Below are 24,038 nucleotides of genomic sequence, written 5' to 3'. Positions count from 1 at the left end.
AGACTGAGGAGAATAATAAATTCAATACCTTCGCTATCTCCCCATCCTTTGTAACCAGATTTCCTTCCTCATTCTTTATGGGGGCATTATGGTCTGTCCTCCCTTTTTTATTGTTAACATACTTAAAGAATTTCTTGGGATTGTTTTTGCTTTCCTCCGCTATGTGTCTTTCGTGTTCTATCTTAGCCGCCCTAATTGCACCCTTACATTTCTTGTTGCATTCTTTGTAAAGTCTGAATGCTGATGAGGATCCCTCAACCTTGTATTTTTTGAAGGCCTTCTCTTTTGCTTTAATATGCATTTTTACATTGGCGTTAAACCATCCATGACTTTTGTTCGCTCTTTTAAATTTATTACCTAATGGGATGCACTGGCTAATGCCCTTATTTAATATGCTCTTAAAGTGAACCCATCTCTCCTCCGTGTTCTTTGTTCCTAAGATTTTGTCCCAATTTATATCTTCTAGCAAGGTTTGTAGTTTATGGAAGTTGGCTCTTTTGAAATTCAGTGTCTTTGTATTTCCCCTATGTTTCTAAATTTGTGTGATTTTTACTGAAGCCAATTGACCTGTGATCGCTGTTTCCTAAATTGCCCCATATTTCCACATCCGTGATCAGGTCTGTATTGTTGGTAATCAGTAGATCTAGTAACGCTTTATTTCTAGTTGGGGTGTCTACCATCTGACCCATGAAATTGTCCTGCAAGACATTTAGGAACTGGCGAGCCTTATACGAATGCGTGGTTCCCTCTGCCGAGTCTATGTCTGGATAATTAAACTCCCCCCATTATGATAACACTTCCCATCCTTGCTGCTAATCCAAATTGTGATAGGAGGTCCGTCTCTCCCTCCTTCCTCAGGTTAGGGGGCCTATTAGCTTCATCCCTTTTGGAGCTCTACCCATAAGGATTCCACCTTCTCCCTAGCTCCCTTAGTGATGTCATCTCTCACATTCACTTGTACATTATTATTGATATACAGGCATACCCCTTGCCCCTTTTTTACCCTCTCTATCCCTGCGATAAAGGGTATACCCTTGAATGGTTGCCAGCCAATCATGAGAGCTGTTGAACCAAGTCTCTGAAATTCCCACAAAATCCACATCCTCCTCGTACAACAGTATCTCTAGTTCACCTATCTTGTTCGCCAGGCTCCTGTCATTGGTGAATATGCCACATAGTTTAGACCGGTTGCATACTATCCTCTTATTGGGTGTTCCGATATTGCAACTAGGACTTGTTACTACAGTTACCTTCGGTTTATGTGCTTTAGTCAACCTACCACTAATGCCCCCAATACTACGCTCTGGACTATGTTCCGCGCTGACTATCTCTACCCCTGGACCCCCCCATCTCCTAGTTTAAAAATCCCTCTAACTTTTTGGCCATCTTTACTCCTAGCAGATTTGCACCCTCCTCATTTAGGTGCAGTCCGTCCCTTCTATAGTAGTGGTGACCGACTGAGAAGTCGTCCCAGTCCTCCAGGAACCCCAACTCCTCCTTACTACACCAGCTCCCCAGCCACTTGTTTACTTCCCTTATCTCCCTCTGCCTTTTTGGTGTGGCTCGATGTACCGGTAGTATTCCTGAGAATACTACCTTGGAGGTCCTTTTCTCAGTTTAGCTCCCAAGTTTCTAAAATCGTTCTTTAGGACACCCCATCTGCCTCTGACTTTGTCATTGGTGCCAACGTGCACCATGACCGCCGGGGCTTCCCCAGCCCCTCGCAGTAATCTGTCCACCAGATCCGCTATATGCCGAATCCGAGCGCCCGGTAGACAGCATGCGATTCGGTGCTTCAGGTCTTTGTCACAGATTGCCCTCTCTGTCCTTCTAAGAATTTAGTCCCCTGCCACCAGAAACTGTCTATCTTTTCCCTTCGCTTCCCCCCACTCTCGCTGGAAAAGTTCTTTTCCCGGCAGCTAGGAGAGTCCCTCAGCTCCAGCAGTGCTGGTCCCTGACTGGTTTCACCAATGTCACTCACCGAAGCGTATTTATTGTGATGCTTCAGTCCTGGATCGCCCTCCCTGGCACTTCCCCCTCTATCCTTCCTGACTGTCACCCATCTACTCTTTTCTGGTACCTGCACCTCTTTGTCTCCTCCCGCCTGTGTGCTGTCACCTGCCAGGTACATTCCTGGCTCTCCTTTAGTATGGCGGGTCTTCTCAGTGCTGACAGTTGCTTCCCTAGATTCACAACTTGGGCTTCCAGGGAAACAATGCGCTTACATTTTGCACAGCAGTATTCGCCCTCAATCAGATAATCAAGGAACGCATACATGCCACAAGATCTCCACACCCGCCGGGCATTGTACCTACCAATTTAATGAGGACTGGGATTATACCCTGTCCAAATTACCTAACAACTAGCTTCAACTAGCAATAGAGCAACACTGGCTGGCTTGCCATTAACTGTCCAGTGTATATATGTATCTGTGCAGTGATTGTCACCACTCAGCTCAGAATGTCTACATCTACCAAAAGGAAAACGTGGGTGCTTGGAGAGGAGCACCCAGGGTGTTCCCTGTGGTAATGCCGCCTACTGTCTTTATTAGAAAGGTAGCAGCCTTAGACCCCAATGGAGTCTACCAGCTACAGTTGTGATATAACCCATTGGAAGCAATTCCCCTTATAACCTCCACTTGGTAATCTGCTGCTAATCAGCCTCCAGTGGCACCAGTCCAGTGCTGTCCTCCACACAGACTTGATCCATCTACCAGAGTAATACATACAGGCAGGAGATGTTACCCAACCACCCTTTTGCATGATTGTTATTATATTTCTGTTTCAACTAAATTCTGTCATTTACATCTGTTACCAGGGCAGTGGCAGAAGGCTGGATGAAATCCTGATATCTACCCCACATACACCCAGCCATGGGGCACAAGCCAGGCACCGCAGTAAGGCAAGTTTTTTTATTCCTGGGACATTTAGTTATTAATCTTTGCCTTCTTTCTCACAGTCTGCCTTATACATCAGTAACAAAGGATTTGAGTCGTTTGCCTTAAGCTAGGCATGCAATCTGTAAGCTTAGACCAGGGCTGAGAGGCAAAGGAGGCCCACGGTTCTGCAAGCTTTAGCAGAGGGGAGAACAGAATTGCCTCCAACAACACCACTGTAGTCAGATTCTGTGTCTGCAGCCGCACTTCATCCAGTAAATATTCAAATAAATGACAGCCAAGAGGATTTAAGCAGCAGTGTACTCTGTCCTTGTAAGGTGAATTTAATCGGATATCCTGGAACTGCAGCCAACTAGGAATAGTTGGGATGGGATAGTTGCCAGTCCTGGTGGCCTGTAGTTCCTGAACTTCTGAATGGTTACAGTGACGGATTGCACTTGCTAAACTGTGGTACAGCTCCTGTTTAATTTCAGCTTTCATTTATCTAAATGTATGGTGGATAAAGCACGGCTTCAGACTCAGTATCCAAAGTCAGCTGTCATTTTTTCACATCACCTGCATTGCTATATAGCTGTGATTTTAAAATGTACCAGGTGATTTTTATTTTTTTATTTCAAGAAGAGTTGTATGGCCAGTGTATCCCCATATCACTGCTTTAAAAAAACAACCCTTTAGATAAATAAGATGCTTGATGATCCTCCTTTGACAGGTCATTCTTTTCTGTTATAATAATTACTGTCCAACCACTACATTAAACAGATTAGTATATCCACAGACCAGGCCTTCTCTAGCACTTTTGTTTACAAGCAAAAATCTGTATTTTTTGTTAGAAAATTACTTAGAACCCCCAAACTTTATATATATAATGGATGTCACACCACTTTCTCAAACTTAATCTTTCTAAAACTGAGCTTGTAATATTTCCTCCTTCCCAGGCCCCCCCCCATGACTTTTCCATTAAGATCAACAGCACAACCATTGGTCCCTCCACACGTGCCAGGGTCCTGGGTGTAATAATAGACTCTGACCTATCCTTCAGCCCCCACATCCAATCACTGACTAAATCCTGCCATCTTAACCTCCGCAACATCTCCAGTATTCGACCCTTCCTGACTAATAACACCACAAAGCAACTTATTCACTCCTTGATTATTTCCTGCCTTAACTACTGCAACTCTCTCCTTAATGGCCTACCCTTACGCAGGCTATCTCCCTTCAGTCTATTTTGAATGCTGCTGCTAGACTAATACACCTCACTAACTGATCCGTGACCGCTGCTCCTCTCTGCCAATCCCTTCACTGGCTTCCCCCTACCCCACCGTATAAAATTCAAAATTCTAACTACAACATACAAGGCCATCCACAACATCGCCCCCAGCTACATCACCAACCTCATCTGCAGATATCGCCCAAATCGTCCCCTCCGCTCCTCCCAGGACCTCCTGCTCTCTAGCTCCCTTGTTTCCTTCTCTCATGCTCGTCTTAAGGACTTCTCCAGAGCCTCTCCCATCCTCTGGAATTCCCTGCCCCAGTATATCCGATCAGCCCCTAACCCGTCCACCTTTAGAAGATCCCTGAAAACTCACTTATTCAGGGAAGCTTATCCCACACCCACCTTACAACCCCATCAAATCATTCCCCGCATCTATTACCTCTTGTACCACCCCTCCCTTTAGAATGTAAGCTCTACAAGCAGGGCCCTCCTATCCCTTCTGTATTGAACTGTACTGTAATTTGCTTTCCCCCCTCTACATTGTAAAGCGCTGCATAAACTGTTGGCGCTATATAAATCGTGAATAATAAAATATATATTATGACCCTAGAGAATAAAATGTCGATCGTTGACATATTTTTTATGCCACACACAGTATTTGCGTCAGGGTTTTTAAAATGCAATTTTTTTTTAATTTACATTGATGAATTTTAATGCAAAAAAAACACAATATATAACCCATTTTTGGTAAATTAATTAAAAATGTTACGTTGAGTAAATAGATACCTAACATGTCACGCTTTAAAATTGAGCACGCTCATGGAACAATGACAGGCTACGATACAAAAAAAATCTCCATAGGCGACGCTTTAAACATTTTTACAGGTTACCCGTTCAGAGTTAGAGGAGCGCTGGAATTATTGCTCTCACTCTAATGTTCGCGGTGATACCTCACATGTGTGGTGCCAACACCGCTTACATATGGGTGCGTTACTTTAGGTATGCATTCGCTTCTGCGCACAAGCACAGAGGAGTGGGGGCACGTTCAATTTTTTATTTTTTTTACACTGTCCCTTTTTTAATTTTTCTCACTTTTATTCCTATTACAAGGAATGTAAATGAAAATAAGGGATGACAGGTCCTCCTTATGGAGAGATCTGGGGTCTATAGGACCCCAAATCTCTCCTCTGCTTTTAAAAGCAAAAGTTAAAACTAACCAAAAAATTGTTTACTTCTGCCCTAGACCAGAAGTGACCTCATGACATAGCTCTGGTCCTCCAAGATCATAGAAGTGATTTAGAGACGATTTAGTCTTTGTTCATCTCTATGGCCAGCCGCGTGTACCACCGGGTCGTTTCCCGGGCTTGCCAGTAAAAGCAGTGAGCCCGAGAAACACTAGCAGTAAGGGGGTGATGACCCCTCCCGCTGCTTGTGAAAGCCACCCAGTGGAATTCGCCACTCTGACCACTTTCTTGAGAGAGAGAGAGAATCGGCGGGTGAATAACAGGATAGCTTCAGCCATAACTGCAGTACACCACTTGCATGCCACAAAGTGTACATACATACATACATACATATTGCGTCGGCTAGTGGATATTTAACTGTATAAGATTGATAGTGGAAATGCTTGTGAAAGGGCTCTTTTTTATTTTTATCTCCAGGAAAATGTCCCTTCCCAACAATCTATGGCAGAAGAATTTGTAAGGGGTCCCTGGGCTACCATGAAAGCTGAGCTGTCATTGGATGAAAATGACCCAGACTGCTTCCTGAGAACATACAGCGTAGTCATGGTTATTCGTAAGGTAAAAACTGCACAATTGGCTTGTAATGTTGGTTCAGCATCATCAATATTCACTGTGCATTCTCTTGATAAATATTGACAGGCGGCTCTCAAGCAGCTTCCAAAGAATAAAGTCCCACGGATGGCCGTAGCTCTTAAGAGTTTAACCCCAGCCAATGGAGATGCCAGTGCAGTATTTCGAGATGCAACAGGTAAAAGGGATTAGGAGGGCAGGGTGATGCTGGCTAGTAGTAGTCTTTTGATTAGACCATAATAGAGCAGAACCAACAACGTGCTTTCTGTAACACATTATTGCTTTAACCCTTTTTCATAGAGTAGGTAAGGGTTGGGTTTTTAAACTTGGACGCAACAGGTAATTGGCAAACAGGTCCCAAAGATGAGAGGCTTTCCACCTTTGACAGCTATCACCAATGTTCCTGTTTGACACCAGACCTTTCTGTCCAGACAAATGGTGAGAGTGAATCTCCCCAACAGAGGCACACAGCACTAAAAACATGACAAAAGTTCTAAGCAAAAAAAAAAAAATGTTTTCTCTGGTGGTCCGCTTTAATGAACAACTATGTAATATGAGTATTTTGTTACTGAACTTAACATAATGGATTGATCAAACTTTGACCCATTCACACCTTATACATGGAGACTTGTTGTGTTAGTGCAGCCCAATAATTTTAAATGGGCTCTTAACACCACTTAACATAGAAAGACCCCCCCTGCAGAGATTGCACATTAATGTATTGTGATGCGCCATGGTGTAGGTGTGCTTTTCTGTAATTGTATATGTGTGCTGGACTGCCATTTATAACGAGTGACACTGTACCACATTACCGCATATACCCGGGCATGCGATAATGTACAGGAAAATGTGTTTTACCTACGTTACCACACGCACAAGTGTGAATACAGCCTTAATGTTTTTTTCTTAGGAGAAATCCAAGGGACAGTCCATCATCTGTTATTGGAGGAGAGGGAGAGTGAGCTGAAGGCTGGTAGCGTCCTCCTGCTGCAGCAGGTACTGAGATAATACAGTTGCTCCATTAATGTGTTTGCTTGTTTTTAATATTTTATGGCCTTGTACACATGGTCTTATAAATAAGCAGTGGGTATAACAAGCTTTTACTAGTCTTCCAGCAAGCTTCGAGCAGCACTCTTGAAGCCATTAAAGAACCATTAGGGCCATGTCACACTGGCAATCCCGTGGTTAGAGGGATTTCACCAGTGATAGAATCATTTTAGAGGCCTTAGCAGGCAGTGAAAACACTCACTTGCATGTGTTTCCTCAGCCTGGGAGGAGCGAGGTTTTGCTCTCTCTTATGCCGCGTACACACGAGCGGACTTTTCGTCGGACTGAACTCCGAGTTCCGACGAAACGGACTTGCCTACACACGATCACACCAAAGTCCGATCCGTTCAAACGTGATGACGTACGACTGGACTAGAATAAGGAAGTTCATAGCCAGTAGCCAATAGCTGCCCTTGCGTCGTTTTTGGTCCGTCGGACTAGCATACAGACGAACTGATTTTTCGATAGGAATTGAATCCGTCGGAAAGATTTGAAACTTGTTCTATTTCTAAGGTCTGTCAGATTTTTAGACAGAAAAGGTCCGATGAAGCTCACACATGATCGAATTGTCTGACGGATTCGTTCCGTCGGACCTTTGATGCTGAAAAGTCTGGTCGTGTGTACGCGGCATTACTGTCTGTCTTGTTATTATGGAAAGAAGTCTTGCTTTATGGCTGCTTAAGGCCCCTTTCACACTTGTGCGACTTGTCATGCGACTTGGGACTGCAAAGTCACTTGACAAGTCGTACCCCATGATTTCCAATGAGTACCGTTTATATCTGTGCAACTTCAAAGTAGCCTCTGCACCACTTTGGTCTGACTTTGATGCAACTTGATGTCTAGACCTGAAGATTACAAAGGCATTGCTTCAAGTTGTGTGACTTACAAGTGTGAAAGGGGGCCTAAAAGATAAGTTCACCTTTTATAAAAAAAAATTACATAAATGCACATTTTTTTGCATGTAAAAAAAATGTATTTATTATTTATTTTGTTGTAAAGGCCCTGTAAAGCATTTAAAGGTTTAATGCCACGGTCCTGCAGACTGTATTTGTCTGGCCATACCTCCGATACAGCCAGACAGTTACACTGTGGCAGGAAGCATGAATGAACTACAACAGCACCGTGGTGGTTCATTGAGAAGTACAAGCTGACAGCCGCAAAGGCTGTCGGACCTTGTAGTTTTCCCATTCACAGAACGCTGTGAATGCATGACGCAGCCGAGCAGGCGGAGTCCCATGTGGTCACGTTTGTTGTGAATTGTGACAGCTAGCTGGGGGGGGGGGGGTTAAGATCCCCCACTAGCTGTCAGTACAGGGGATCGAGGGGAGCGGGGGCCGATACATCTGTAACATCTGAATATGGGTGTAATATGTTACAAAAGGTGAACTTAACCTTTTAAGAACAGATAGGGCACAGCCTTACTTTAGTCTGTTGATGTCTCTCTTTTTTTTTTTTTTCCTTTCTTACAGGTTGGGGTGTTCTCGCCATCTCATCGCAATCATTATCTCAATGTGACACCCAGTAACTTGGTGAAGATCTACTCACCAGCAGAAGGAAATGATAGTTCTAGGGTAAGACTTATTGTGAGTTTTTTATTTATTAAAGAATTAAACATGCACACAAGGGACAAGTCAAATCTGATCTGATGGTAATAGTATTCAACTTCTGTTAATGGAGCTTGCTGGATCTGCCTACTCCCCCTTTTTTTTTTTTTTTGTAATTCTTCCTTTTTTATAGGATATCTGTAAATATAAAGGCTGCCATTTCTGACTTCCTGCAGACCTTATTTTCTTGACCTTCTCCATCCTCCATACTTTGAGTCACTGACCCAGAGCAAACGCACATAAAGCAAAATCAGAGCAAAATTGGAAGCCCTGTTTTGATCCATGGTCAGTTACTCAATGTATTAGAGCAGGGGCGTCAAATTCAATTTCATCGTGGGCTGCATCAGCATTATGATTGTCCTCAAAAGGGCCGGTTGTATCTGTAAGATTAGATGTCCAGCGCATCCCCTCCCCTTACATTAGATGTCAAGAGCCACCCCACCATCAGAAGTTGAGTCCCCTACTCTCCCTAATATCACAGTGCCCCCCCTTTCCTTATGCTGCTGCTGAGAAGAAGCTGGATGCATTGCTTGAAAGCAGAAAGTAGGGGTCTGGAGGAGGACCAGAAGAGGGCTGAAGCTCTCCTGCAGCTGCAGGAGATGTGCAAGGGCCACATGAAATGGCCTGGAGGGCTGGATTCGACCCACGGGCCTTGTGCTTGACACCTGTGTATTAGAGCCTTTGTATCAGCATGGCAGCCTGTAAGAGGTCACCGATAGCAGCCAACACTTTTTTGGGTTTCCCCCGCAACCTTATTTTCTTGACCATTCTGAGTAGAAATATGGAGAGGCTATCCTTCCATGGCTTTTTTTTTTTTTTTTTTTTTTTTATCTGTAGCACCACCTAGTGCAGAAAATTGTTATTTCTACTAAAAACATTGCATGTCAGTAGTCCTTTTTTTAGCATGCTAAGCTCTATAAACTGCATCAAAATGGGGTTTCTCTGTTGATTTTGAATGACCCTTGGGAGGTTAGAACCCCTCCATATTAATATGTGAAGGGGGCCACAACTGGGTTATGGAAAGCTTTTATAATTGACATGTCCTTTCACAATGTCTTCATAAGGCTGGTTTGTAAAATTGCATTTCAGTAATCTTTCTGAAAGGTACGTTCCAATCAAGATTGAAAATGGAACTTTGAAAGCAAAGTATGGCCAAAGTGTTGGGATGGATCCTGGCAATATTGTTGGAATCCAACCAGCTGCGGGATTGACAGATTGCTTTGCCGGTCAATGTGCAGTAGAGCCAGAGCTTAGCTGCATCCTCCCCCTCTCACTCCCCAGCCCTGTTCTCCAGTAGGTGCTGGAGGAGGAGAGCGGTGGCTAACAGTCACTGCTCTTTGCTTGGAGCAGAGCAAGAGCTGAGAAAACAACGGTCAAGTGATTACTCAGTTCTCAGTCCTAGAGCAATGTGGAATGGCTGCATGTCAACACTGATGCTGCAGCATGTAGATAAGTATGAAGGTTTTTTTTTTTTTTTTTTACATATCCTATACTTCTCCTTTAAAACAATGTGCTAAAATTTGGCTGAATTGAATTATACAGAATGCATAAACTGAGTGAACTTTCTGATTTCAGAAGTTGCAGTACTTGCTCAATTGAAATAGTAGCTCTCTGATTTGGTTTCACTTTTTTCTAGAATTGTTCTTTTAATTGCAATATGAATAATAATTTCCTATTCCGATACAGGTATCTACGGAACTAATGACAGAGAGGGAGGTGGATGTGAATAGCAATGACACCCAATCAGACCAGTGTTCTTCCTTTAGCACAGCACAGTGCAGACCAGAACAAGGACCTTTCCCATCCTCAAGCACAGTACAGCCTGACATTAATTTGCCAGCTGCATCTCACTTTCTGACCAGTACAGCACTTTCCAGAACCCACCAGCCATTCCCCAGCATAACAGGATCAAAAGCTCCTCAGCCAGCAGTTTTTTCTGCATCTTACAGCTCAATGCAACCCAGAGCCCCAGGTCCAGCAGCCCTTCACCAGTCTTCCCACACAGTACAGACAAAAGCATCATCTTTCTCCTTCATCACAGCACAGCCCAGAAGATCTCCAGCCACAAACAATGCAGACTGGGACATGGGTGAGTAACATTCCTTTTGCTTTGTGCAAACTTCTAGACATATTATTCATAAGTGCAGCCAGATATAGAGATCTATTGATAGAACAACAAAGATCATTTCATCTGGCAACATCAGGATTTCTTGTTCTTCAAAGTAAAATGTAGATACCAGTTACCTACAATGTGTTTATAATAATATGCAGACTGATCTTATGTCATGATTGTTCAGTAGTCTGGTCTTCAACCCTCATTCTAAAATCTATGCACAACCTAAAACTCAGATTTTTTCATTTAACTTGTGTCCCTTTTCTTGTAGATGACTTGGACTCTTTGTTATGTGACCTTCCAGAAGACACCGGGGAATGACATTTCAGGTTTCTCAATGAAGACTAAATATCCCGATAGTACACTTTTATGTCTACAGCTAGAGAGAGGGATGCTTTCAAATGAAACATGACTAATATGTGTCCCTTTTGTGTAATAGCAGGTATCTGTAGGTGTCTGCATACCAGTCATGATAATGAGTAGATTGGCCCTAAATAACTAAGGGGGGTTGGCATGCTAACTGTGCTTAGCTTTCCAGTCTCCAGCCCTGGTCTGCCCGCTACTCACCTAATCTGTTTTGCTATTTGCTCATCGCTGTGATGGGCAGTCTCACTAGCCAATAGTGAAGTGGGGTAAAGGGGCGTGAGAGGACCACAGCCGGCAACAAGGAAGTAACGTGATCTTAGCATGCCACACTGTACTTGGATATGGGGCATAGACTGATCTAAAAGAACCCAGGATCAGCACACGGGTGCTTGGCATTTAACATAGGTGTCAACTTAATATGAAGTCACTGACCATATAGAGGGGATGTGATTCCTTTAAAGCTGAACTGAACTTTTAGTTTAAATCGGCTAAATACATTCCAGGTGCTTCAAAACAAAAGGGATGCAAAGTTTTTGGCTGGCCATACGTTATACTATTTTCTTTTTTAATTTCCTTTAGATTTACCTTTAACCTATGTAGTGCAAAGGCCTGTCTGACTGCATACAAATTGAGTTGTTTAAGTGTTTGTTTGACCTCATATTATATGATTTTGGTAAATCTAAAGGAAAACTGTATAATGTATGGCTAGTCTTACACTGTTTTCTGGTATGTGTTTAGCTGATGTAAAGTTCAATTGGGCCTTCAGTCTTATATGATGCGCTGGCTTTAGGTGTCGTTTTATGTCAAATCCAGGATTGGATACATCCTATCTTTTTTGGAAAATTTTGGAAGCATTACACCACTCTGAGTTCTACAAGTCATTGCTGTACACTTACGTGGAAGATATCCATCATGGAACCGCTAAATATGTAAAAAAAACATGCCTTATAAGTGCAAAACTTTATCCAAGTAAAGAAAAAAGATTGCTTTAGAATAATAAAGTAATCAGATTTGTTGCAGTTTGAATTGTTTAATGTTGCTTTTGCCTCATTTGTTTTTGAGATGTCTGCCAAGCATTGCTTGCATGGCTAAAAATAATCCAAATGCATTTTCAGGTCCTTCCTGTGGAAAAAAAACAAAAACACTTCTGCTTATTAAATAAAGAGTGCGAGGAGCAAAGCACTACAGTGAGGGAAAAAAAAGTATTTGATCACCTGCTGATTTTGTACATTTGCCCACTGAAAAAGAAATGATCAGTCTATAATTGGTAAATGGTAGGTTTATTTTAACAGTGAGAGACAGAATAACAGCAAGAATATCCAGAAAAAACGCATTTCAAAAAAGTTATAAATTAATTTGCATTTCAATAAGTGAAATAAGTATTTGCTCCCCTATCAATCAGCAAGATTTCTGGCACCCAGGTGTCTTCTATACAGGTAACAAGCTGAGATTAGGAGTGCTCCTAATCTCAGCTTGTTCCCTGTATAAAAGACACCTGCTCACAGATGTAAGCAATCAATCAGATTCCAATCTGTCCACCATGGCAAAGACCAAAGAGCTGCCATGGATGTCGGGGACAGGATTGTAGACCTACACAAGGCTGGAATTGGCTACAAGACCATCGACAAGCAGCTTGGTGAGAGGGTGACAACAGTTGGTGCTATTATTTGCAAATGGAAGAAACACAAAATAACTGTCAATCTATCTCGGTCTGGGGCTCCATGCAAGATCTCACCTCGTAGAGCTTCAATGGTCATGAGAATGGTGAGGAATCAGCCCAGAACTACACAGGAGAATCTTGACAATGATCTCTAGGCAGCTGGGACCATAGTCACCAAGAAAACAATTGGTAACACACTACGCCGTGAAGGACTGAAATCCTGCATCGCAGGTCCCCCTGCTCATGAAAGCACATGTACAGGCCCGTCTGAAGTTTGCTAATGAACATCTGAATGATTCAGAGGAGAACTGGGTGAAAGTGTTGTGGTCAGACCAAAATTCGAGCTCTTTGGCATCAACTTAACTCGCTGTGTTTGGAGGAGGAGGAATACTGCCTTTGACCCCAAGAACACCATTCCCACCATCAAACATGGTGGTGGAAACATTATGCTTTGGGGGTGTTTTTCTGCTAAGGGGACAGGACAACTTCACGGCATCAAAGGGATGATAGACAGGGCCATGTACCATCAAATCCTGGGTGTGAATCTCCTTCCATCAGCCAGCGACTTGAAAATAGGTCGTGAATGGGTATTCCAGCATGACAATGACCCAAAACACACAGCCAAGGCAACAAAGGAGTGGCTCAAGAAGAAGCACTTTAAGGTCCTGAAGTCTCCAGACCTTAATCCCATAGAAAATATGTGGCGGGAGCTGAAGGTTCTGTTACCAAACGTCACCCTCAAAACCTTAATGGATAGGTTGGGAGAGAGCTGCACCCATAACATTAAATACATTAATGGTGAAAGTACCATTTAGTCCATAAATTCATAAATCCACACAGTCCATGAATTTAGTTCTTAATCAACACCACAGTGACTCTACACATAATGAAAGAAGTGCCCGACCATAGTACAAATTGCCTGCTTACCAGATGGTATGCAAAAGGAAGCGATGGGCTGTAGTCCAGCCACAGCCTTTAACTTGCAAGGACGGCTGTTGGGGACACACAGGAATGCACCTGGTAATGGACCTGATAATGGCAACCACCTAAGCGACTCACTGGATCATGGCCATACTTGAGATGTACTCCAGGTGGGCTCAGGAATGTCACCATGTGTTCATCTCTAGAGGTGTGACCATGTGTTCATCTCTAGAGATGAACACATGGTGACAGTTTTCTTTTTCCTGAGCCCACCTGGAGTACATCTCCAGTATGGCCATGATCCAATGAGTCGCTTAGGTGGTTGCTATTATCAGGTCCATTACCAGGTGCATTCCTGTGTGTGTCCAACAGCCGTCCTTGCAAGTTAAAGGCCGTGGCTGGTTCCGCTTCAGGATTCTGCCTTGATTCGCCATGCTGGGATTCCATGTAAGAATCATGGCTTAATTCTAAAGCGGAAGCCACTGCCTTGCCGGGCAGGGGCGCTTGTGTGGACCATTGGGAGGTATGGGAATGGAAGACAGGTAGTTCAAAAATAATTAACCCCTAGCTGGGGATTTGGATTCTACTGTTCCCCCATGCTGGCGCCCCCAGGCGGCTTCCTAAGCTGCCTTATGCTGGCCCTGGCTGCATGACCCCTAACCTTCTGTGTGGCCAGTTCTGATAGGCCCTGTGCTGATCACATGCACCTTCCCAAAAAAAAAAAAAACTCTAGCAATACACACCAAACTGAGCATGTGCAGAGTGCCTCCAAGGCTCTGTATTAGCAGATGGATTGGGGACTGTGGAAGAAGGGGAGGATGAGAGAAGACAGGATCAAACAGCCTCTTTACACAATGCAGAGGATTAACCCCTTCAGTTCCAAATTGAGTATAACAAGCATGCTTTACTGCATATACAGACTGATTTTACTGTTTTGGGTTTAGTAACACTTTAAGTCTGACTTAGGATCACCATACATGTTGGTGTTAACAGTCGGCAAACGGATGATACAATCTCTGTGCAAGCACATTTAGATTTGCCAAAGCTCAGGACCCGCCTAATCAATCCATTCAAGCCGGGCCTTGCACTTAATAGTCGTTAGTAGATCTAAAGAAGATTATATAACCAGATTGTATTGTATGCGGTGTGTCTCCACCTTAGTTTGGGTAATGGGAATGGTTACTGTAAAGTAAATATCCCCCCCCCCCCCCCCCCCGATTCCTGGTAGTTCCTGGGCTTACATTACCGATCGGGTGAGACCAGGAACTATCTGGTGTCAGCAGGGTTTTCCTATAGAGATGAGCGATGGCAAGATGGCCACCACGCATCTCTATGCCCATGGCGCACCGGAGCAACATCATGATGACGTCACTTCTGCTTCCCGGGCATGTAACCTTTTTGCTTTTTTTCTTATGGAGAGATTTTTTCTTAAGCAAAAGATTTAGACCCCGGATCTCTCCATAAAGAGGACCTGTTATGCTGTATTATCGCAAGGGATGTTAACATTCCTTGCAATAGCAATAATAGGGATCCATTTTTTTTATGGAACAGTGTAAACATTTAAAAAATTGTATAAATTAAATGAAAAAAAAAAGAAAAATGTTTTAAAGCGTGCTTGTGTGAAGCAGTGAATGCATACGTAGGTCACGCCCACATATGAAAATGATGTTTGCACCACACATGTGAGGTATCACCGGGAACATCTGAGCGAGAGCAATAATTCTAGCACTAGACCTCCTCTGTAACTCTAAACTGGTAACCCTAAAACATTTTTAAACCGTAACCTATGGAGATTTTTAAGTACCCTAGTTTTAAGTTTTAAAAAAATAAGGAATATATTATGTTTTTTTATTATTATTATTATTATTATTATTATTATTATTAAAGTGTCTTTAAAAAAAAAAAATTGTTCTCCAGGGTCTCTGCTAAAAAAATATGTATAATGTGGGGGATCTAAGTAATTTTCCTTGTTTGTCTTTCAGGACAGCCACCATAGAGAGACCTTGGCCCCTCTCATCTCAGGAAACACCGCCTTATACTGCAAGATTTAAGCCTCACCGTCCAGCCGGCCCCTCAGTTCTGGTGTTTCCTCCGACAGGGAGACACCACTAAGGGGCCGGGGCTGAACAGCCAGGGAGGCTGAGGCCGATTGTTTCCTGGGGGGGGGACCAGGGTCTCTCTCATTCTCTCTCTCTCTCTCCTACCCTGCAGTCTGGTAGGCTAGGGAGCCTGGAAGGTGCCTACAAGACTGTCTTGCGCGTCCTCAGCTTCTCTTGGGGAAGCAGAAAGTCTGAGGGGGGGGGGTCCACTTTCTTCTGCCCAGGTGGAGGCATAGAGGAAGTGCACCGAGGCCACCCTGCACTTTGCAGCCAGCGATGGAGCTCCGGGAGCTGGGCCTGGATGGCGGGCAACGTCCGTTCCGGTGGGCGGACACTTCCGCCGGACCTGTTTCCGGTTTGCCGTGATGGTATAGTGGTTAGCCGGCCACGGGATCTGAAAGCGGGCTGGGCGCCAGGCTGGTGCGGACTAGTTTCTGCTGTGGGGACAGCGCATGGAGGCAGGAGGAACCTCTGATCCTCAGCGGGAAATGTTGGAAGCGGGGGCTTCACGAGCAGCTCCTGGAGACTCCAGCACCAACCACTCGAAGGTAAGAGGAACCCTGGGGTGGTGTTCCCTTACCCTGTCCAGGGAGCTCCACGGGTGTTTGTGCCCCTTGGTGGTCGGTGGGTGCATCTGGAACCCTGGTTGTGGTTGGTTCTGGGAAGGGCACCCCTGGTGGTCCTCTGTGTCAAGTGCTGGTGGACAGTGTGGGGATTTATGACTGCTCTATCTTTCGGGTCTGTATTTCAGAGCAAGGCCACGGATAAAGTCAAGTCCCCCCACAATTCCAAGAAGAAATGTCCTTCATGCAGGGCCATGATCGGGGGAATCTTGGAGCACTCTGTAAGGAGTGCAGTGAGGGAGCAGTCAGCGGAACAATGTACGGACCTAGCAGCGTCTGTCAAGGAGTTTTCTATCACCTTCCAGTCTTTTAAGACACTCTTCACTAGCTTCCAGATGCCGCAGCCCCAAGTTAGTCCTCCACCAAAGCAGCAGAGCATTGCACCAAGCCTAGCGAATGCTCCCTCCATGAGCGGAGAGAGAGGTCAGGGGGCTCCAGAGAGGAAATTTGAGGAAGAGCCAGACAGCGACTCCTTAGATTCCCAAGGGGAGTCAGAGGTAGTGGGAGTGGATGGGGAATCCACAAGAACCTCTCGCTACAAGCTTTCTCTAGAGGAAGTGGAGGAGCTCTTAGGAATCCAGGAGGAAAAGAGGAAGTTGTCGCTCCACGACCAGATGTACAAGGGCCTGGGGGAGCACAAAAAGAGTGTTTCCGGTCCACAACGTCTTGTTCCATGCCATCAAGAGGGAGTGGCAATACCCCGAAAGGAAACCTTTATTTTCAAGGCCTCTGAAACGCAGGTTTCCTTTTGTGGAAGAGGAAGCGCTAGTCTGAAATCTAAGCTAGACGCAGCCTTTTCACAGTCTCTAGGCATACTGACCTGACCTGGCCTTTGAGGACATGGGGGCACTTTTGGGCCCCCATGGACAAGAGGACGGACTCACTCTTGAAGAAATCATGTAACTCGTCACTGGGAAACCTGAAGCCCGCCTTGGCGGCCACAGTGGTGGCCTGCAACATTGAATATTGGCTGACACAGATTAGGGCGCACATTGAAGCGGGAATGCCAAAAGAAACGATCCTGACTTCTTTTCCCATGCTCCTTTAAAGGGGTGGCATACATTGCGGACACCTCGGCTGAATCGTTGCTCATGTCCGCAATATCCACAGCCCTGTCCAATTCAGCAAGGAGGGCCTTATGGCTTAGGACGTGGCAGGGCGTCCAAGGTCAAGCTCTGCAGTATTCCTCTCACAGGGGACTTGTTGTTTGGGCCAGGTTTGGAGGCCGCCTTGGATCGAACGGCCGACAAGAAGAAGGCCTTTCCCATTAGAAGTAAATATGGAGAGCAGACTTAAAAGAAAGTCTCATCCTCAGAGGAAGTTTAAAGCCCCAAAAACTGAACGGCAGAAGAAAGTTTGGGGGCAAAGAGGGCAAATTGCGTGGGAGGGTGTTTTTTTCGCCCTCCTGAACAGCCCAGAAAGACCCAATGATGGAACCACAGTGGGAGGAAAATTGGGGGCCTTCCTCTCACAGTGGGGGATGATCACCTCCAACCAGTTTGTGTTAGGGATCATAAGAAGAGGATACCGGCTGGAGTTTTAAAAACCTCCCCGCTCAGACTCCTTGTCACGAGCTGTCAAGGTGCGCAGAAAAGTCGTCAGCTCTTCTTTCCTCCCTACAGGAGTTGGAGGAGCAGGAGGTGGTGGTACAAGTCCCAACAGGAGAGACCGGCAGAGGCTTCTATCCCCACGTCTTTGTAGTCCGCAAGCCTTCTGGAAAGTTCAGGCTTATCCTGAACCTGAAGCCTCTGAATGTCCCATTGATCTACTCCTGTTTGCCTCTTCCCCGGAGCAGTTGTCCCAGGATCTACAGGTAGCAAGAGGCATCCTAGAAAACTTGGGGTGGCTCTTGAACCTGGAAAAATCAAGCTTGGTTCTATCCCAAAAGGTCACCTTCTTGGGCTATGTGTTGGATTCAACAAAGCAGAAGGTCTTCCTTCCCTTAGAGAAGATCCAGAAGGTGGACAGGGCAATGTTGCTCCAGGGCAGCCACCGCGGCTCAGTAAGAAAAGCCATGTCAGCTTTGGGCTTACTGACATCCACGTTCCCGGCAGTACAATGGGCAGGGCTGCATTTTCGCCCTTTGCAACTGTTCATCCTGAGGGTTTGGCACCACGGTCAGGGGTCCCTGGACTCCCTGATATTTGTGCCGAGTCAAGTCAAGAGGTCCCTTTGGTGGTGGAGAAAGGTGGCCAATCTGTCACAGGGCCTGGAGTGGGTCCTACCGGTCTCCAGGACTGTCGCGACCAATGCGAGTGGCACAGGTTTGGGGGCGCACCTAGATTCCCGGATGGTACAAGGTACCTTGGTGAGAGAGGACACAAAGAAGTCCCCGAACTAGAGGGAGCTGAGAGCAATAGCCTTGGCACTCATACCCTTTCAGAGAGAACTCCAGGGACAGCATGTGCAGGTCCGCTCGGACAACTCAGCGGTGGCTTATATCAACAGGCAAGGGGTAGTAGCAGATCCCTGTGGGTCCTGGCAAAAAACATCCTCAGGTGGGCCGAAGCAAACGTTCTATCCCTCTCGGCGGTACATTTGAAGAGGGAACAGAACAAGGTAGCAGACTTTCTCAGCAGGAAAATGCTGAGGGAGGGCGACTGGGTTTTGAACCAGGACATCTTCGAGATGGTCACTCGAAAGTGGGGGTGCCATGTGTGGACCTCTTCGCTTCGAGGGAGAACACAAAGGCGCACCTCTTCTTTTCCCTGAACAGATGGGATGGGGCGGTCGGAGTGGATGCACTGGCTCAGAGCTGGCGGTTCTCCAGGTATTATGCCTTCCCCCCTCCTGTACTGATTCCAGCAGTACTGAGAGTTTCAGTCGGAAAACACAACTCTCATTCTAATCGTGCCACACTGGCCCAAGAGGCCGTGGTTCTCCATATTGAAGGGCCTGGCTGTGAATCCTCCCTGGATTCTGCCTATCCAGGAGGATCTTCTTTCTCAAGGGGCCGATCTGTTTTCTGTAGCACTAATAAGAAAATGTGTAAAGCATCCAAATGAACCAAGATGTAATAAAATATGAAAAAAACGTGTAAATACACATATGCAAAATGTGATCTGTAAGCAAACAAGTCCCAATGAGTAATAAAACACAAAAGAGTCTATACGGAGGTCACTAAAAAGAAGAGTGGCATGTAAACCACAAATGATGGAAGGTGTGCTTCAAGTTGAAAACATCTTCATATGAGCAATCAGGAACACCAGGTATGATGTTTGACAGCAGGTATCACCAAAGAAGAATAATAAATGGGTACTCTTACCGAAACCAATGGATCTGGATGTCAACGACAAAAGATCAAACAGGCATGGACAGGAACGGCTTGCAGTATCCCGGAATGGTCGGCAAAGAGGCTGGAACAGGTATGGACAGGAACAGCTTGTAGTATCCTGGGATGGTCACCAACAAGGCTGGAACAGGCACGGATGTCATTGAGAGTCAGCTCTTCTCAAATGGAATCACCACAGGGGAATCAGCCCTTGGGCCAATGATGACCGGACGGATGGAATAAGCACGTTCATGGTGAAGGAATGAAGAGAAAAAAAATGCTCCAGGTGGTGCAGGTAAAAAAACAAAAAACGGGTATGTATTTTGATAAAACCAGCATATAACATAAAATTGTGATCACAGTAAAAAAGCAATGTGGGGAGCCAGACAGCAAAGCCCTACGCGTTTCGTCCTAATAGGACGATTTCTAAGGTGCAAGGACCAATCAAAAACTATTAGCGAAATGAAAACAGGAAGTTGGTTGTCACCAACCCTGCATTCAAACTGGAAAGGGGAACTGGTAATCAAAAGCAGAAGGCCGTCACGCCCGGGTACAGGTCCACCTTCAAAATGAGGCTTGGAGCAGTGTCCTGTGACGTAGACGCCTCCCACTCAGGAATGACCAGCGTTCGCCTCAAAACGAGGCTAGGAACGCATGTCACAATGACGTCGGCTGTTATGAAGGCCTGCGTCTTGACGTATCCAGCGTTCGCCTCAGAGCGCAGCTGGAAACGTAGGTCACATGTACAAAGTGACGCCGGGTATTAAGAATGCCCCCGTCATGACGTATCACATCACTTGGGACGAACAAAAATTAGTGTCAGCAACAAAGTACAAAGTGAAATCCATATAAAAAAAGGAACTAGTATTGACTTTTCTGCTAATTAAACCAATCAAGAGAATAGATCTAGAACAAATATATCTTAGCCTCATTGTTAATAAAGGCTACACTGCGGTAAGGGTCACAGGATGAAAAAATAGCTGCTTAGACCTCCACTGCAACCCCAAGGCTAAGAAGCCCCAGTACGGTGTATAATAACCGAAAATATTATGGGAAAAAAAAAGAAAGGAATAAATATTTAGGCCTTATTAATAAATGAATTAATGTCCCACTCCACGTTGAGACCAAAAGGTGAATAGGTCTTGAGCTGGAAAATCCAGTAAGTCTCAAGATGGGATATCCCACGGGTACGAGATTCACCCCTCCAATGGGGGATAAACTTGTCAATAACGACAAACCTCGTACCCGTGGGGTCTCGATCATGGTGTTCAAGATAATGGTGGGGACAGTATGATTAGTTTTACCATTTCTGATATTAGTCAGGTGTTCATTAACCCGGACTGTAAAGGTTCGGGTAGTGCGTCCTATGTACTGTTTATTGCAGGGACAGGTAAGTAGATAAACTACAAACTTAGTGGCACAAGTAGTAAAATGTTCCATGGAGTTAGTGCGTACTCTTACGTCTGCCACAAACGTTGTGCAGGCAGACGTTGCACTTACGGCACAGATAATATCCCTTGCATTGTTGGAAAAAAGGAGTATGTTTAGGAGGTTCTATCATATTGGGAGCAATCTGTCCCTGGATGGAACGAATCCCTCTGAATATGACACCAACATTGTCAGGGATGACAGGGCCCAAAAACTTGTCACGCTGAAGGGTACTCCAATGTTGTTGGATAATTTGTTTAATTTGTCTAGATTGAATTGAATAGTTTGTAACGAAGGACCATCTAAACTTGTCATCATTAACATTTTTGGGGTAGATCCCAATATAGAATACCTATCTATTTTGGAAACCATTTCAATTTCAAGATCCAAACTGTTGGATTGCTAACCCTTTTCAACAAACCTATTTTTTAAAATGGTGGACTGGCTGAAGAAGTCATCTAACCTCAATCTAAGGAATTGGCTACAAGGGACAGACTTCAGCCATTGTGGATGGTGACAACTGTCAACGGGAATATAAGAATTCCAGTCCGTAGGTTTGAAGTGGGTCTTGAACTCAAAGTTGCTTTCCACAACATTAATCACAAGGTCCAAGAATTGGATAGAGGTAAGGCTAGCCTCATAGCTCAGATGTATACCTCTATTATTCAAATTTAGGAAAGACATGAATTTATAAAGGGATTCACCGTCACCATGCCATAGGAGGGGGATGTTGTCTATATATCTAGCCCAAAGAACCAATTCAGGTCTCTTAAGGGCATAGACGACATCCTCCTCCTATGGCATGGTGACCGTGAATCCCTTGATGAATTTATGTCTTTCCTAAATTATAAGGCTAGCCTTACCTCTATCCAATTCTTGGACCTTGAGATTAATGTTGTGGACAGCCACTTTGAGTTCAAGACCCACTTCAAACCTACGGACTGGAATTCTTATATTCCCGTTGACAGTTGTCACCATCCACAATGGCTGAAGTCTGTCCCTCGTAGCCAATTCCATAGATTGAGGAGAAATTGTACCCGGTTAGGTGACTTCTTCAGCCAGTCCACCATTTTAAAAAATAGGTTTGTTGAAAAGGGTTACCAATCCAACAGTTTGGATCTTGAAATTGAAAGGGTTTCCAAAATAGATAAGTATTCTCTATTGGGATCTACCCCAAAAATGTTAATGATGACAAGTTTAGATGGTCCTTCGTTACAAACTATTCAATTCAATCTAGACAAATTAAACAAATTATCCAAAAACATTGGAGTACCCTTCAGTGTGACAAGTTTTTGGGCCCTGTCATCCCTGACAATGTTGGTGTCATATTCAGAGGGATTAGACCCTCCTAAACATACTCCTTTTTTCCAACAATGCAAGGGATATTATCTGTGCCGTAAGTGCAACGTCTGCCTGCACAACGTTTGTGGCAGACGTAAAAGTAAGCACTTACTCCATGGAACATTTTACTACTTGTGCCACTAAGTTTGTAGTTTATCTACTTACCTGTCCCTGCAATAAACAGTACATAGGACGCACTACCCAAACCTTTACAGTCCGGGTTAATGAACACCTGACTAATATCAGAAATGGTAAAACTAATCATACTGTCCCCCACCATTATCTTGAACACCATGATCGAGACCCCACGGGTACGAGGTTTGTCGTTATTGACAAGTTTATCCCCCATTGGACAGGTGAATCTCGTACCCGTGGGATATCCCGTCTTGAGACTTACTGGATTTTCCAGCTCAAGACCTATTCACCTTTTGGTCTCAACGTGGAGTGGGACATTAATTAATTTATTAATAAGGCCTAAATATTTATTCCTTTCTTTTTTTTTTCCCATAATATTTTCGGTTATTATACACCGTACTGGGGCTTCTTAGCCTTGGGGTTGCAGTGGAGGTCTAAGCAGCTTTTTTTTCATCCTGTGACCCTTACCGCAGTGTAGCCTTTATTAATAATGAGGCTAAGATATATTTGTTCTTGATCTATTCTCTTGATTGGTTTAATTAGCAGAAAAGTCAATACTAGTTCCTTTTTTTATATGGATTTCACTTTGTACTTTGTTGCTGACACTAATTTTTGTTCGTCCCAAGTGATGTGATACGTCATGACGGGGGCATTCTTAATACCCGGCGTCACTTTGTACATGTGACCTACCTTTCCAGCTGCGCTCTGAGGCGAACGCTGGATACGTCAAGACGCAGGCCTTCATAACAGCCGACGTCATTGTGAAATGCGTTCCTAGCCTCATTTTGAGGCGAACGCTGGTCATTCCTGAGTGGGGGGCGTCTACGTCACGGTCGTGACGGCCTTCCGCTTTTGATTACCAGTTCCCCTTTCCAGTTTGAATGCAGGGTTGGTGACAACCAACTTCCTGTTTTCATTTCGCTAATAGTTTTTGATTGGTCCTTGCACCTTGTCCTGACACACCGGATCGCCAATGTTGATTGGACGCTTTCCCAGGTTGAATTTTGCTGGCTTTTCTGGCCCATAGTATGTTTAGTTTGGTTCTTACTCTTATTCTCCTTTATGATTGGCTCATCCATGGTTGGTTCAATTTATGATCGGTCCCCTCCCACTGGTGAGCCCATCATAACCAACCGGATGCGGAGCTCTCTGATTGGTTACATATGGTTTTATGATCTTTTAGCATTTTTATATATAGGCAGCAATGTAGGGGAGTTATTTGATGTCCTTGTAGAAGTCCTATTAGGGTGAAACGCATAGGGCTTTGCTGTCTGGCTCCCCACATTGCTTTTTTACTGTGATCACAATTTTATGTTATATGCTGGTTTTATGAAAATAAATACCCGTTTTTTTTTTTTTACCTGCACCATCTGGAGCATTTTCTTCTCTTCATTCCTTCACCATAAACGTGCTTATTCCATCCATCCGGTCAACATTGGCCCAAGGGCTGATTCCCCTGTGGTGATTCCATTTGAGAAGAGCTGACTCTCAATGACATCCATGCCTG

General features: G+C 44.6%; 1 protein-coding gene across 1 annotated transcript in view; it reads left to right on the top strand.

Moving 5' to 3' along the window:
• Positions 1-12,072, top strand: part of HROB (homologous recombination factor with OB-fold) — a 33,822-nt gene extending 21,750 nt beyond the window's left edge. The window contains exons 4-10 of the mRNA XM_073607760.1: positions 2,818-2,901; positions 5,771-5,911; positions 5,993-6,101; positions 6,834-6,919; positions 8,440-8,541; positions 10,261-10,663; positions 10,959-12,072. Coding sequence (XP_073463861.1) covers positions 2,818-2,901; positions 5,771-5,911; positions 5,993-6,101; positions 6,834-6,919; positions 8,440-8,541; positions 10,261-10,663; positions 10,959-11,008 — 975 coding nt within the window. The 3' untranslated portion in view covers positions 11,009-12,072. The remainder of the gene's footprint in view (positions 1-2,817; positions 2,902-5,770; positions 5,912-5,992; positions 6,102-6,833; positions 6,920-8,439; positions 8,542-10,260; positions 10,664-10,958) is intronic.
• The last annotated feature ends 11,966 nt before the right edge of the window (positions 12,073-24,038 follow it).

The sequence above is a fragment of the Aquarana catesbeiana genome, linkage group LG12 (genome assembly GCF_042186555.1).
Source record: "Aquarana catesbeiana isolate 2022-GZ linkage group LG12, ASM4218655v1, whole genome shotgun sequence".
Taxonomy (NCBI): Eukaryota; Metazoa; Chordata; class Amphibia; order Anura; family Ranidae; genus Aquarana; species Aquarana catesbeiana.
This window is presented reverse-complemented; position numbering and strand designations above follow the sequence as displayed.